General features: G+C 38.1%; 1 protein-coding gene across 2 annotated transcripts in view; it reads left to right on the top strand.

The window, feature by feature from the left end:
* The first annotated feature begins 7,784 nt into the window (after positions 1-7,784).
* TMEM30A_5 (Cell cycle control protein 50A) overlaps positions 7,785-15,078 on the top strand; it is a 28,323-nt gene continuing 21,029 nt past the window's right edge. The window contains exons 1-4 of one of the 2 annotated variants that reach the window (XM_051215344.1): positions 7,785-8,098; positions 8,241-8,299; positions 12,093-12,730; positions 14,002-14,208. In XM_051215344.1, the coding sequence (XP_051068557.1) occupies positions 12,106-12,730; positions 14,002-14,208 (832 nt within the window). In that variant the 5' untranslated portion in view covers positions 7,785-8,098; positions 8,241-8,299; positions 12,093-12,105. Of the gene's footprint in view, positions 8,099-8,240; positions 12,731-14,001; positions 14,209-15,078 lie in introns of both variants that reach the window. The other variant, XM_051215343.1, reaches the window with a different exon arrangement.

Genomic DNA, 15,078 nt, shown 5'->3' on the forward strand with positions numbered 1-15,078 from the left:
TAGTTACTTCAATGATAGTAATATATAGAAGATAGTGTATAAGGATATAATGCAAGAAGAAAGGATTATTTTGTAGAAAGATATAAAATAGTTTTAATCTCACAGTTTAAGGGAAAACAGAGTTTATATGTAGAATCATGGTCTACGTTCATTATCAGTACTATTATGATAATGGACCTGATCCTAAAATGGTAGATATCATGATGTGAAAACCTAATCTATAAGATTTTACGTGGAAGTCACTTCATTCTTTCCCCCAACTCGTGCCGTAACAACCCACGATATGACGTCTGGCCTTTGTAAAGAACAAATCTATTTTAAACATAAAATAATATAATGTGAGTAAAGACAAGTTATGCAGATTGACCACGTCTGCGATGCTGGGCCATTCCATCTGATTGAATTAATATTCTCCGTTGTTGACCTTCTCTCGGTGTTAAATCTTGAATACATATTTTCCTAGTTACCAGCTTTGATGATAGTGTGGTTAGGACCACTACACCTACGCCATTGTGATCGATTCTTAGCCATGTCACCCATAATCTCCAACCACTGGTTACTATAGTCACACGGGCCCTAACCAAGTACTCTACATCTACCAACATGGCTCAGATTAGAAGTAAGAGACTTCAAGGACTGATGCCACGTTTTGTTTTGACTGCATCTAATTTCCAATCATACCCAACACTAGTCAGCATAGCGCGTTGTGGTAGTCGGTGTTCTGACATACGTGACACGTGGCCCAACCATCTCAGTCGATGAAGATTTACAACCTTATCAACCGATTTACCATCATTCCCGACGTCTTAAGTACATAAACGCTCCGTTTGTAGAATGAAAGTCAGCTGATTCATTTTACCTAAGTGCCGATAACTTCGAAAATATTCAAGTTGTAGGGCCAGTGAAATGTCACTGAGCCCTAGCCAAATCATCTGGCAGTTGGATCACTGAATGTCGAACAGATCGTCGCTCCCTGCCAAGGTCATGTACAAGCAACGCGCATTAGTTAATCATACGCCATGGACTGGCCCATGCGGCAGTGGTCTTACTTTCGCCTGTATCTACCTTAACTAATATATTTCTGTAATAACGTCCTTTGTGTTGTACAGTCTTCAAAGCATCTATAGTACCTTGTTACGTCAATGGGGGTAGTCCACGTAAGGTGCTGACCACGAGGTGTGACTTCGACGTTAGTTGGTTCGTCACACTATTCACGTCTAACTCGAGTCGGCCTCCAATCATTTCGACATAGATCATCTACGTTGGTGATCTACAAAGTGTTGTGTTTAAAGTCATGTCCCATTAACTATTCACTATTCCCGATTACGATGGGTAACAGGCCATAGTAAAACTATAGTCTTAGATGTAAATGTTTACAACGCTGCGAAAAAACGTGTTGGTATGTGTGACATGTCTAGATGCTTATTGAAATCTCATAATAAATTACCTTGGATTAAGCAAGCCTGTGATCCAATCCTTTCCTAGCCAAATATATATTTACGGACCGTGACTTGAAAATCTATTCGCCCCCATATGATGTTATTTTGTTTGACAAGCTCATGCTGTATACTAAAAATAACTCAATCTAAATCATTGTAATCACAATAACATCTCTTCGCATATCCCCTGACAAAGAGATCGAACAAACAGTATGTTATCTTCATAACGATTTGTATCATTAGTTCAATCACCTAGACACAGTCAGTTCCTAAGACATACCAAACGTCTTCAGAACAATTTACGTTGACCAAAATTGCTTTTACTTGGGAGATAAAATCTAACGATTGTATCTTAGCTAGGTTCAAAGCTGTTTTCTATGTAGTGACTTTCGTAGAGCTTAAGTCTCTAATATCCCCTGTAATATGAGACTATTCAGAATACTGAGGTAATTGCAATTAGTTGGAAGATATACTTTTGATTACCGTAGAATAGCTCACTATATTTGAACATAGTGTGTTGCCATAGGGCGAAATGTGTAGATTCCCCAAAATATTAGTCTTTTCAGAAAAATATTGATGAACAATTCACTCTACCTCACAGAATTTTATTATTTTGCATACAAATTGCTCTGTGATATAGGTGTTTGAACCAAGTGTTTGAACTTGGAAATTAAAAAGGTTACATTAATGTAGCGGTAAATAAATCCCCAAAATAAATAGCCCTGTAATTTTTCGACATTGGATGCTGACCATATATTTTAGCGGACTCATCTAGCTGAAGGCGCTCGGTCAGGCATCCGCACCAGATCACGTGTGGTAACGCCGTGCTCAACATCAACCGCAATCGCTAGCCAGATTAGATCAGAGAATTCCGATATTTTGGTTATCGCCAAATACACTCTTCCGATCTCCTTGACTCAGTCTTTTGATTTCTCTGGGTGGTTACGAATTATATTAGGTGTTACTGGTAGAAGCGTTGTCAAACACTGAATACCTGTGCCATCTTCATTAGTGAAGGCCGCTTCGAAATTCAATTGCTTTTTTTAAAAGGCTGTCAATACGGGCATATCGGGAAATGAGAATAAAATTAAATATTTCACTTTATATCCATATTTATATGTATAAACTTTAGCTATATTGATGTGCGTTTAGTGGCTGCTATAACAACAATATATCCTTTCTGAACTCAAGCTTCTTAGGCTTGTCCTTCTAACCAGTTCTTGGACATAAAGACGGAATGTGAATTCGGGTCTCAGTGGATACGAAATTCATTTAGCAGTTTAAGCTAAGCCTGCTAGGAGACTTTCAGAACAATAAACTTCCACCATAGTTCTTATATACTAGTTGTTTGATTTCTTCTATCATATTTAGGACTACTAATCTTAATGATCTTTTGGTCCATACACATCCTATATTCATTGCCTCGATATTTGTAGTCAAATTAAAATTCACTCTGACTGAAAATGCAGTAGCTACTTGGACTTAGTCGCCAAATGGATAACGAGGTAGCGCTCCAAACCAAAAGTACTGAGTTCAGGTCTTCGAGTGAACATATAGCTGACGATCACTGAATGGGACAAAACGCGCGCCCTGTGCTCCACTGCCAATCACTATCTATATCTGCTTAGTAAACTTTTATACGGTAACTAGACTTAAGTCAACAATTTTCAGAAGTTTTTTTATCTGATGGTATTGTCATTAGGCATAAACTACATGAAGGACTTGAGCATCTAGGACTGTTTACGCTCATTCGTAGAAGAATATGAAGCGACCTGGTAATAACGTGCGACGTACTACGCAATACTGACCACATCAGTGGAAAAAACCCACATTATCTGCATCAATAAAAAATTCCGAAGGACAGTGGAAGATGTGAGAACCAGGAGAGGAGCTGACGTAGCTTCAGATCACCACCTAGTTGTGGCAAATTTTAAACTGAAGCTAAAGAAAAACTGGACAACTGGACAAACAGCACTACAAAGGTTCAATACAGCCTTCCTTCGAGATACTAACAAAATCAACGAATTGAAGATATCTCTCAACAACAGGTCCCAAGCCTTACAGGATCTACTGAAGGAAGAAGAGACTACTATGGAGGACAACTGGAAAAGTATCAAAAAGGCATTAAGTTCAACGTGTCAAGAGGTTCTGGGCCTAAAGAAACACCATCGTAAGGAATGGATCTCTATAGAAACTCTGGACAAGATCAAAGAAAGGAAGAACAAGAAGGCAGCAATTAACAACAATCGAACACGAGCAGAGAAAGTCCAAGCACAAGCTGAATACACAGAAGCAAACAAGCAAGTGAAGAGGAGCATTAGAGCCGACAAGAAGAAATACGTGCAAGAACTAGCAACGACGGCGGAAAAAGCTGCTAGAGAAGGAAATATGAAACAGCTTCACGATACAACGAAGAAACTAGCAAGGAAATACAGTAAACCAGAGAGGCCGGTCAAAGACAAAGAAGGCAAGCCAATCACCGAAATTCAACAACAGCGAAACAGATGGGTAGAATACTTCGAGGAACTCCTGAATAGGCCGGCTCCAATGAACCCACCGGAAATCGAAGCAGCGCACACAGATCTTCCTATAGATGTCAATCCACCAACGACGGACGAAATCAGAATGGCCGTCAGACAAATCAAGAGCGGGAAAGCAGCAGGATTCAACAACATCACAGCTGAAGCACTGAAATCAGACATCGAAGCAACCACAAGCATGCTTCACCTTCTATTCAAAAAGATTTGGGAGGAGGAACAAGTGCCGATGGACTGGAAAGAAAGGCACCTCGTCAAGATTCCAAAGAAAGGAGATGCGAGCAAATGTGGAAACTACAGAGGCATTACACTACTGTCAATACCAGGGAAAGTCTTTAACAGAGTGCTGCTGAACCAAATGAAAGACGCAGTAGACGCCCAACTTCGAGACCGACAACCTGGGTTCCGTAGGGATCGGTCGTGCACAGATCAAATTGCAACACTACGAATCATCGTCGAACAATCAATTGAGTGGAACTCGTTACTGTACATCAACTTCATTGATTATGAAAAAGCGTTTGAAGATATACATATGTGTTAAGTATTATGCACAGTTCTTCCTATTTTTTAAATCGTGCTCCAATAATTTTTTCCGTATGCGACGATGCAAGAACCTGTTTGTCGGTTGATAGTTGAATATTTGGGAGATTTCGACAATATAATTAGTCTAGCGGCTAGACGGCCGCATACAAGACATTACTAAAGACAATTATCATGATCATGACTATCCTTGGATGAAATCGGAAAAATTCGATCTTTTAGTATTGACAACAGCATCTTGTGCTAATAGTCTATCTATTGAATCTTTACTAAGGCTAACCGGATATTTTGGAAGTTTTCGGAACCAAAAGTCTACGTATCAGTTCTACGTCATATTATTAATCAGATCAACAAATTATCATGCGTTCATTTTGCTCAGTTGGCACGTGCATTATCTAAACTGAAGTGTAGTCAAGCATCTAAATTCAATCAGGAATTACGTACTGATATTCATTTATTGGGATCATCAATCGCTATTCGTTTTTTGTCTGGAAAAGAGATATTGTGTTCATTAGATCTTATTGTGGCGGTTCGTTTGTTACACGATATACATTGGGCACTTTCATACAATCCAGGAGTGATCCTGTTTGACAGTATTTATTATAATCTTACACTGAATCATGTGCAATGAAATTTGTATACAGTTGCTTTTCTGCTGCTTCTTTCATGCAAAATAATGATCAATAAACCTTCAGTGATAAATAATTGTCTAGCTCTTAATGTCACGTAAACTACAAATATCAGATTATCATCCTAGTATTAATCAATCCCAGGGGATTAACCTCATCCTTGCTGATTTAGTCAATTATATATTTAGTTTTAATGGTGCAAGTGAAAACTGTCCAAACACAAACAACAAGAAGCGAGTCATTCGATTTAACGAAGTTCTTCATAAAGATAATAGATAATTCGATATTTTGTGTACATGAAAACGACCAGTTTCTTCTTTTTACGATGAAAAGGTGTTTAACGTCGTAACGTCAAGCAGCAAATGCAAAGAAGATCATCAGCTTGGAAAGGTCAGTCATATAGTTATTGGATATTTAGTAAATATTTTTTCAAACGTGTGAAAGAGTTAGTCAGTGATGTATTTGAAACCATGTTTCACAGAAAGATAGAAAACACATATGATACGTTAAGCTATATGTCACTCACTATCTTCTAAAACGTACAAAACCGCCTAAGGGATTTTCGGATCGAGCTTATCTCCAAACAAGCCTTCAACCTCAGGCCACTCACATATCAAAAATGGCGGTTTCAATGCGAGTGAAGTGTTGTGACTTCTGACCTGTTTATTATATCGCGTGGTTAATTCTACCAGTTAGAACACCGACGTGTATGGCCGTGATACTCTAGCAAACCAATGACGCGTTAACTAGTACGACCAATCTAGAATCAACTCTGAGTCCTTATTTGTCCTTCCGCCTAGCCCTGCCGGTTTGAGTTAAGAACACACCTTTTACTGTATGAATCATATATTTCAAACACACACAGTTTACATACAAGCAAATTAGACCGCATCATACCATAAAATAGAAAATAAAAATTATATGGAAGTGGTCGTAGTTGCCAGACTCTGTGACAACTAAATTGGGACTGTCTCGGGAACAGTTAATCGTATAGTAAAAGTCAACAGGTCAGGTGAAAGATTGTAATAAAAGGAATATAAACATACATAGTTATTTATTCATAACACAGTAGGAATATGTATATAAAAACAGTTCATAAACAGTTCTTGAAAGTTAACCGAAATTTAATCTACGCCAGGATATAACAGAACGTCGATGTGATATACCTGACTTCTTGGAGACTTTTAATAAAGTCAGATATATTTGTCTCATCAATAAGCTTAGGCTGTAAACTGGTCCAACTCATGTATGGATAATCGAAACTTCATGTAATAGGTGAACCATGCTCGTTTAGGCTACAGAATCCTGTAGTGCTGTTACACAGAGGCCAGTAATGGGATGTCTCTTCTTCACTGTTATAAACGATCATTCTCTAGGAGTATCGCGTGATTTATTACCTTTCGCTGACTATGTGAAACATTGGAGAAAATGTTGCAACCAAGATGATGGGCTGACACTTCAGTAGGATCTGAACGGCCCTGAAAATTGAAAGGAATAACAACGGACCAATGAAACTTCAGGGTGCAAAACAATTCATTAGAGACATGTTGCGAAATTCACGTACAAATTAGATAACTGCTCTCTAAATGTGCTACAAGTTGAGAAAGATCTAGGCACACAGGTACTCTATGGTCTAAGGCCTCTCTCTAATAATGACAAGGATGCTTTTCGAAGTAGCCCTGCACTAGTGACAGTTGTGTGAGCTTTTGGCCAGTTTTTCAATAGAACTCACCATCTAGTCTCTAACATCTTTATCTAGACCTACTTAGAGTTGACATATTTTGTTTTCTCCCTCACTTCAAAAGAATAAGAATACACTGGGACGTGTTGGAGTGTCAGCCTCAAAATCGGTCCTAGGACTGAAATTCTAACATTATGAAGAACTCTCTTGATCACCGGATGTTTACTTATCCGAGCATAGGCGTCTCAATGGTGACCTCCTAATAACCTGTGAAATTCTGGACATTCCTGACAGCCTCCTTATATACTTACATAAGCTCGTTCCTAACACCGAGTCACCCTTGTACTTTGTTCTGGTACGTTTGCTTGCTGTGAATAAAGATATACCTGTGGCATCAATGAAAGAGAAGCACAAGGCCCCATCAGAAATAACAACAGCGGTAACTATATCAATCCCCAACAGAATATCAGAGTCGTCAAACACAGGCCCAACCGAACTCACGATAATGACAGCCACAACCTGAACTAATCTGCTGATGAAATTACCGACTATTGTTTATAACCTAACAAGGAGCAGTAAGTGTTGGGGAAGGGAATGACAAAATCATGGCATACAGCTTACTCATAGCATGTGAAAACTGGACGACCTACTGGGATCATGAAATACGGGTACATGTAATATTGTTCCACTTCACATGTTTGGTAAATCTTCTCATTGCAAGGGAAGATTGGGCTGCGGCAGAAGATCGAAATATTTTATGTACGAGGCAGATATGTTGGAATGCGTCCATTGACGAGGGACTAAAATGAGAAAAGATCTATCTGGCCTATCTTATTAAGACAGACTGAGACACCTTATCTTATTTCTGTTATCGTACCGTAGAATACGGGTTGGTCTAATGTTGGCTTATCGCATACTGAACGATGACAATACTAATAATATGTCCTATTTTTCCTTCTGTCTGAGACTGATCATTTGAGAAGACATTCGTAGAAAGTTCAAAAGCCTGGATCAAATCTTCTTCGTCTGGAGTTTCGATTCTAGCAACGAGTAGCGAATTACTGGAATTCTATGCCAGAACATGTAATATCAGCAATTTCCGTTGATATATTCAAAACGAGATTGGACCTCCACAGTGTTGCAAACTGCAAGGATTAATAATGGCTATAGACCTCTTAACTTTATCACTGAAAACTGTAGTCACTCAAGGTTGCTGAAACGAAATAGCGGTAGTTTCGATTCTAAGCTGACTTGTGTCAGTTCTGACTTCTGGTATGGAGTGTCAGGTGTTTTTTTAATATCACCTTTATGCTATTTCTAATTGTTATCACTTGATCTTTTTATTAAGGTTTTGTGCACTCTCTGTGGTTTCCGAGTCTTTGGTTTACTTTCCCTATGTTCTTTTCTCTTCCAGACTCAACTTACAAGGTTCCTTTTGGCTACACATAAAATTGCCAGACTCTAGACGTTCAAGTGAGTTGGTTTCGGATTAGTTCATATCTCGTCTCACATAAAATCAAAACTTAAGCGTTAGGCAGTTGCTGTTCTGTCGGCAGTCCTTTCTAGGCTGACCACAATGAAAGTATAACATACAATACTTATGGGTTTCCTGATATATTTCTGTAATAGGCTTATATTTGATCATCAGATTTCTACAAAGCACTTCAGTTTCGTCGAAGAGTAATTGGCCAACGCTCCAATCACTCAACGTCTGTAAATATACACGAAAATGCCTGGTTTTGTTCACTGATATCGATCCACTAACCATAAATGTCCCTTATAAAAACGTTCATATCAAAGACGCTTTCGACGAAGACATCGCAGAGAGACAAGCCTTAAACAACTGGCTACTTTTTGGCTATTTTTTAGCTATACAGGAAACAGCTTTCATGATTAGATAGTTTATGCAAAAGAGTCATCCCAGAATGTCAGATTTTACATAATACTTGGTCTAGTAACGGATGACTCCTAGCCAACCGAGAAGACGATTAGATACAAACTCGTGATGAATCTAGATTGCCTATACCCTTTAAACAGCCCAGATGAAGTCCTCACAATGTTCTTACCTATTTCCACGATTAGGTGCTCAGCTTTAGGGGTTTTAGGTGAGACTATAATTTACGGCCAACTTTTGAGCGACACCGAATCGAACTTGAGAGTGTCCATTTAATAACTAGGACCAAATGAGGGTTATAAACCAGTGTGATGTTAGTAATTAGATCTAGGGTTTTCATCACAAACTAACATCAGCTATAATACCAAAACTCTATCTTGTGAAACGGATGAGTGAATTTCGCGCCAAAATTTGAGACCTTTTATCCACAAATTATCGTCTCGCCAATGATCTCACGTGTTTAGGACCATCGTTTTTACCCTATGGTGGCAAAAAGCTATTTGTTGCTAAATAGATATTTAAATTTCACTTGGAGACTTAAAACTCGCTTCCTCTATTTTGAATTATTCGTTCCTAAAACATTTCTTGTCGACTTTTTATGGTTGAGTCCGGCCACTTCATTTTAATCTAAGGAAATTTCAACTGTTGGAAGCAATATGCTCTTACCAACATACTGCTACATCGTAAATTGCCCTTAATCATAAAGTTTCTATGCAATACTTGCTAAAGATTTTATATTATGATGTTTTCAGTACAATCTAAAAGACTTCAACCTCTCTATCATTTTGCAAATGAGTAAAAATTACATCGAATAGGTAATTCCACTCTTGATACATAGTGAAAACAAATATATACGCGCTTGCGAAAGATTATAGATAATGCTTCATCTACTATTTAAAAAGCTAGTTTGTGCCTAGTCTTCCCACAATTTTTCCAGCTACAAAAGGCCGACTTCTCTTTAGTATCTCTTAAAAGGTATGAGGATGTTGATCTTCAAATGCTAGTTTCGTCTGGGCAATTTCTATTTTCTGCGTTGCAGTTTCAAAACATGTATACCCTAACACCAAAAAACCAAAGCAAATTTCTCGTAGTCCACCCTTTCCTCTTGAAATGGCTCTTACTTTCGTATATGGATAGGATTAGTAACATTAACTCAGTTTATTTCTTAGGTTCATGACGGATTTTTTGAAAGCTTACAGATGGCTTATTTAAATATAAGTAAATATTAAACGAGAAAGCGCCGCTAGTGTTAAGTGTTGATTTAGCTCAAAGCAAAACAGTTTTGATATGAGGAATTCAGTTAATTTTGCCGAACTAGCGTAAAACTTAAGGGGCAAAGTATTAATATGACTATCTTTCCCTTAATCACCCTAGCATGATCGGTACCAGACAGGGTCCTTTTTCCTCCTAAAATACTTTCGTATAGCTGTGCGTTTATAACTGCTCTCCAAAAAAGCTCTACTCTACGATCACCTGGTGTGAAAGTGTATACAAAATTGAGATGAGCATAGCTGCCTGCCCCTTGAACTTGGTTTCTTAATGTAAAGTGGGATTGACAAATCTTGGTTCTAAAACGCCAACTCAAGCAAGTTTCAAGATTTAAAAAATGTCTGACGTGGGAACCAAACATAGTTATCGGCGGCGTTCGACCCCGGTAATTGTGAAGTTCTGTTGCAGTATCTGTCATTAAAAGGCGTATCAAAGAAGTACGTGAATGTTGTACAGGCTCCCCACTCGAATACGACTGATCGAGTCAGAGCTTATAGCGAACTGTCGCCGGAATAGGGTAATTCAAGTGGTTTCTTCAGGGTTGTTCGCTTTCCCATTTGTATTTAACTGTCATAAATATGCTTTTAGCGATAACACTGCACCTAAATGTGGATTAACAGGCATCTGTCCCTGCACTTACTCTTGCGATTGGGCCGTTAGAAGTAGTCGAAAAGTTCTTTTATCTAGTTAAACGTGCATGTGTTGGTTGTTAATGTCGACCAGTGAGTGCGAACCAACCAATAATATTTATGTTAAACATCCACCTTCTTAGACTCAATCTTCGACTGGTTATGTTTATTTAACTACCAGTCACGAAATTACATCAACTCTTTGCATAAACTTGGTTAGCCTTCTTTTTGATTCACTTTATTATGCTTCTGCTACTATTCGGTGTGTGTTTATTGTCCTTTTTGTAATTGACCCTACTATTCTGTTTTTGCGCTAATTGTAATAATTTACGTTTTAGAAACAGCTTATAATTGTTGTTTATAAATAGTTACTTGTATTTAACATTAGCGTTGCTGGGGCTGTGCGCGACGGTATAGGAACTTATAAAATTCATTCGTGGGTATATTGAATCCTGAACTGGTTATCAATTTGCGTTTAGTGAAAACCAAAGCGCTATGTGCCAATCTGCGCCTTCTATGGTGCTGTCGTAATACTTGTCTGACTGTAAAAGGTAGGGTGAAAGCAGCCATGCTGTATGTTGGTAAATCATGTCCCCTCCGAGTTTACGATATTAGGTGTGTTAAGTCATCATTGTCTCTAAAGGATCGTTAAAATTCAGTGGCAACGCCATATTAGTAGTGCGGAAATCCGGCAATGTTTTTTTCGGAACAATGGTCATAATACGGTTGACGTCACTATTTTGGAACGCTGACTCCAGTGACTTCCACATCGTGCCTTATTTCCCTAGGCTGGGGCTTGTAGAAAGAGGTGGTCAGTTTAAGACATGGTACCGGGGTCCAAAAGAAAGCTGTACAAGACTGATATCCGTCGGTTCATCACAACTACCTGGTTGGGGTCCAAGCAACTTGGTAGGTTGGGACATTATCAAACATGGATCAGATCAAAGCACTATGGCTATACTGCTATAATTTTCCACTACATGTTTTCTTAGGGGGCCACACCCCAAGCTTTTGACCTAAAGGTCTAACCCACAGGGCGGTGGAGCATCGTAAGGAGATGCAGTTCCATTGTAGCCGGTGACCTAAAATTGGTTCATACACCATTTGTTCCCTCAGGATACTGGGGTCCATGTGCACCATTGGTTTGGAATCCTGTTAAAGCGCCGGACATCCGCTTTTCGTCCTCTCAATTTCGTGAACAACACCCCGCCACGAGAAGGTAGTGAGTAGGACTTCCCTTGCAGAGGCTGTATACGCGTGGCCATGTGAAGGCATTTCGAGAAGGAGGGCGGGCCCACCCCACTCTCGGCCATATCAGGGCATTATTTTTCCTATTGTTGATGTGTTAGCCCTAATTCACAATTAATGGACATTTTGGGTGACTTTTTAAACAGTTTTATGAATAACATTAGCTTGCCTTTATTTAGAAGTTGATTTTAAGTATTCATTACAAAACCAATTCTTATTATTGTAGATACTTTTGAACTATGAGTGCACAACTATTAGAAACTTCTTCAAAATCACGAAAACCTAGAAATTCTGCTTTTTTTCAACAAAAACTCCCGGCATGGCAACCAATGTTTACTGCTAAAAAATCTGGAATAGCTTTCACAGTTTTTGGAATTGTACTGATACCTATTGGTATTATATTACTAACGGCGTCAAATAATGTTGTAGAATATCTTGTGGACTATACAGATTGTACTCAGAATGGTACTGAAGAGTTATGCTCTCAAGTAATTGCCTTGGGGAAACCGTGTGTTTGTGTTAAACATATTTCTGTTGAATCGTCTATTCCTGGACCTGTTTATTTATATTATGGTTTAAACAACTTTTATCAAAATCATCGACGATATGCACGATCTAAAAATGATGAACAGTTGCTTGGTATTTATCAAGACCCAAGTTCATTATCTTCGTGTAACCCATATGTATCAATTGAGGGTAAACCAATACTTCCATGTGGTGCAATCGCAAACAGTATATTTAATGACACATTTATTCTGACATATATACGGAATGATAATACCAAAGTTACTGTCACAACCACATCAAACGGTATAGCATGGCCTTCCGATGTCAACCGCAAATTCGGGACCTTGAATGCAAACGGTTAGTTAAAAAAATATCTATTTTTTCATATTCATGATCTTGAATTGGTCTACATTTTTAAACCTTAACTTATTACATTGATATGGTCTGTAAACTTATGTAGCTTTTCAGACTTAGGCCAGCTAGTTCCAAACTAGCTCTGTAGGAACTCACATAAATGGAGCTTAGATGAAATATGGAGGGTGGAAGTTAGTTGTGGATGAATCTTTTTCACATCTATCCATCTACTGATATTAGTTTTCTGTTATATGATGATCAGTTTGTGCAAAGTTTACCATCAAAACATCACTTCACTGAAATAAGCAGTAACCTAATTTAACAACCTCTTTTTAAAATTTAATGGTATTATGTAAAAATATTTACGTAAAAGACAAATCAAATCAAACTTCTGCTGCAATACTATAATTACGTCCCGGGATTTGGTTAGGGTTCCGTAAGTATATAGTCATCGTCACATAATAAACTAAAATATATCGACTACCAGGACACTTGTAACACCATACGTCTTATCCTCCCTTGAATCCTTGTGCTTTAGACATCAGACGACTGACTTGTCTATGAAGGCATTAAAATTCATAAAACAGCTTTGAAATAAGTCTACTAATAAACAATTTCCAGAATTTATATAACCTGTATCATCATACTTCTCAAGCCAACTTACTTGAATATCCTTGATATAATATCCCAGATAAGATGTTAGGTTTAAATGAAAATGTTAGTGGTATAGACAGACCGACATCGTCATCATAGAGCCTGGCATAAATGTTCGTTTCCCCAATTTATCATACTATATCATCACGACGGGATAAAAGTAACACACGAGATCATAATAATGTAGTAGTAAGGATAAAAAGAGATTCAGTCTGGGTTATATGGTTTGTAAAACCAGCATAGAAAGGTATATATGAATGTATAATGAGGTCGTGTAACATTTGAGACGATGCTGTTCGTATGCATTCTCTTCAGTCATCTGGGATTAGCAGCGACACATGAGGAAATTTATACCGTGAAACGTCCAGTAAAATCAACATTAACAGGGATCCATAGTTCTTTTAAAAGTGATCAGGTTCAGTAATATTGTTCATTCGTTCAAGTTTTCTCGATAAATCGAATTGAATTATTCGTCACTTTCAAATGAAAAATTGGCTCGCACTCATATTGACCATGTTATGATATTTATTTTCTTACATTGAGAATTGTTGAATGACCTCAATCAGTTTGATGATCTTTTGTTGAAATATCTGATATTTAATAATTTTGATTATTTATAGCTCTCAATAATACAGTCAAGCCACCTAATTGGCCTCAACCAATTCAAGCGAGATCTTCAAGTCCATTTAAGACTGATGAAGCTCTATTAGTATGGATGAGAATAGCTGCCTTGCCAAACTTTCGTAAATTAAGCGCTTTTGTAGTTCATAAAGATGATTTCTCAAATGGTCTACCCTCAGGAACGTATGAAATTGTTATTAACTACTGTGAGTATTTTGTTATCTTGTTTACTGAAATTTGCTCTCCATTGTATCTAATTCTCTTTAGACGAACTTCACGAATTGTATTTATTTATTTATTTTAACACATAGATATTGGTACAAAGGGGCACCGAATACATATCCGCCACACAAATCTCATTTGATATGTGTGAGGGCTGTGATACTGCCCGGGTGCCCAAACCGAAGCAGTTAGTTTTCTTAGGGAGCCACACCCGGAGCCTTTGACCTGAAGGTCTAATCCACAAGGCAGTAGAGCATCGTAAGGAGATGCAGTCCCATGGTAGCCGGTGACCAACGATTGGTTCATACGCCATTTGTTCCATCAGGATACTGGAGCCCATGTACACCATTGGTTTGGAATGAGGGTTTTCCAACTCCCCTAAGTGGACTCTCCATATTCACTTCACGAATTGACATGTTTATAGCTGGTAAAGACTAGATGTTTAACAATGGTTTCATCTTTTTTCGTAGGAGATATCAACTACTCTCCAGATATCAATAAAACTCATTTGCCTTCTACTTTTAAGGCTATCAAAGTAATAAGTACACAACTATTATTAATTTAAATGTAGTTTGATTTACTGAGCAGTTTCAAATTATATCATAACAATTGTTCGGTGGTTTTGTTTTGATTTTAACAAAGTATTCTATTCCGTACTAGTTATGAATTAAACATCAGTCTAGAGAGATAGTAGTTGAGAAAGTTCTGTGACCATCGAGTAAGTAACACAGTTGTTAGGAAACGGGTACTAGGTAAGGATGGCAAATCAATTGATGAAGTAGTGAAACTTCATCAGTTGAGATGGCTGGGACACGTGTTACGTATGCTCAACGACCGACTGCCTCGACGTGCTA

Source organism: Schistosoma haematobium, chromosome 2 (assembly GCF_000699445.3).
Source record: "Schistosoma haematobium chromosome 2, whole genome shotgun sequence".
In the NCBI taxonomy this organism is placed as follows: domain Eukaryota; kingdom Metazoa; phylum Platyhelminthes; class Trematoda; order Strigeidida; family Schistosomatidae; genus Schistosoma; species Schistosoma haematobium.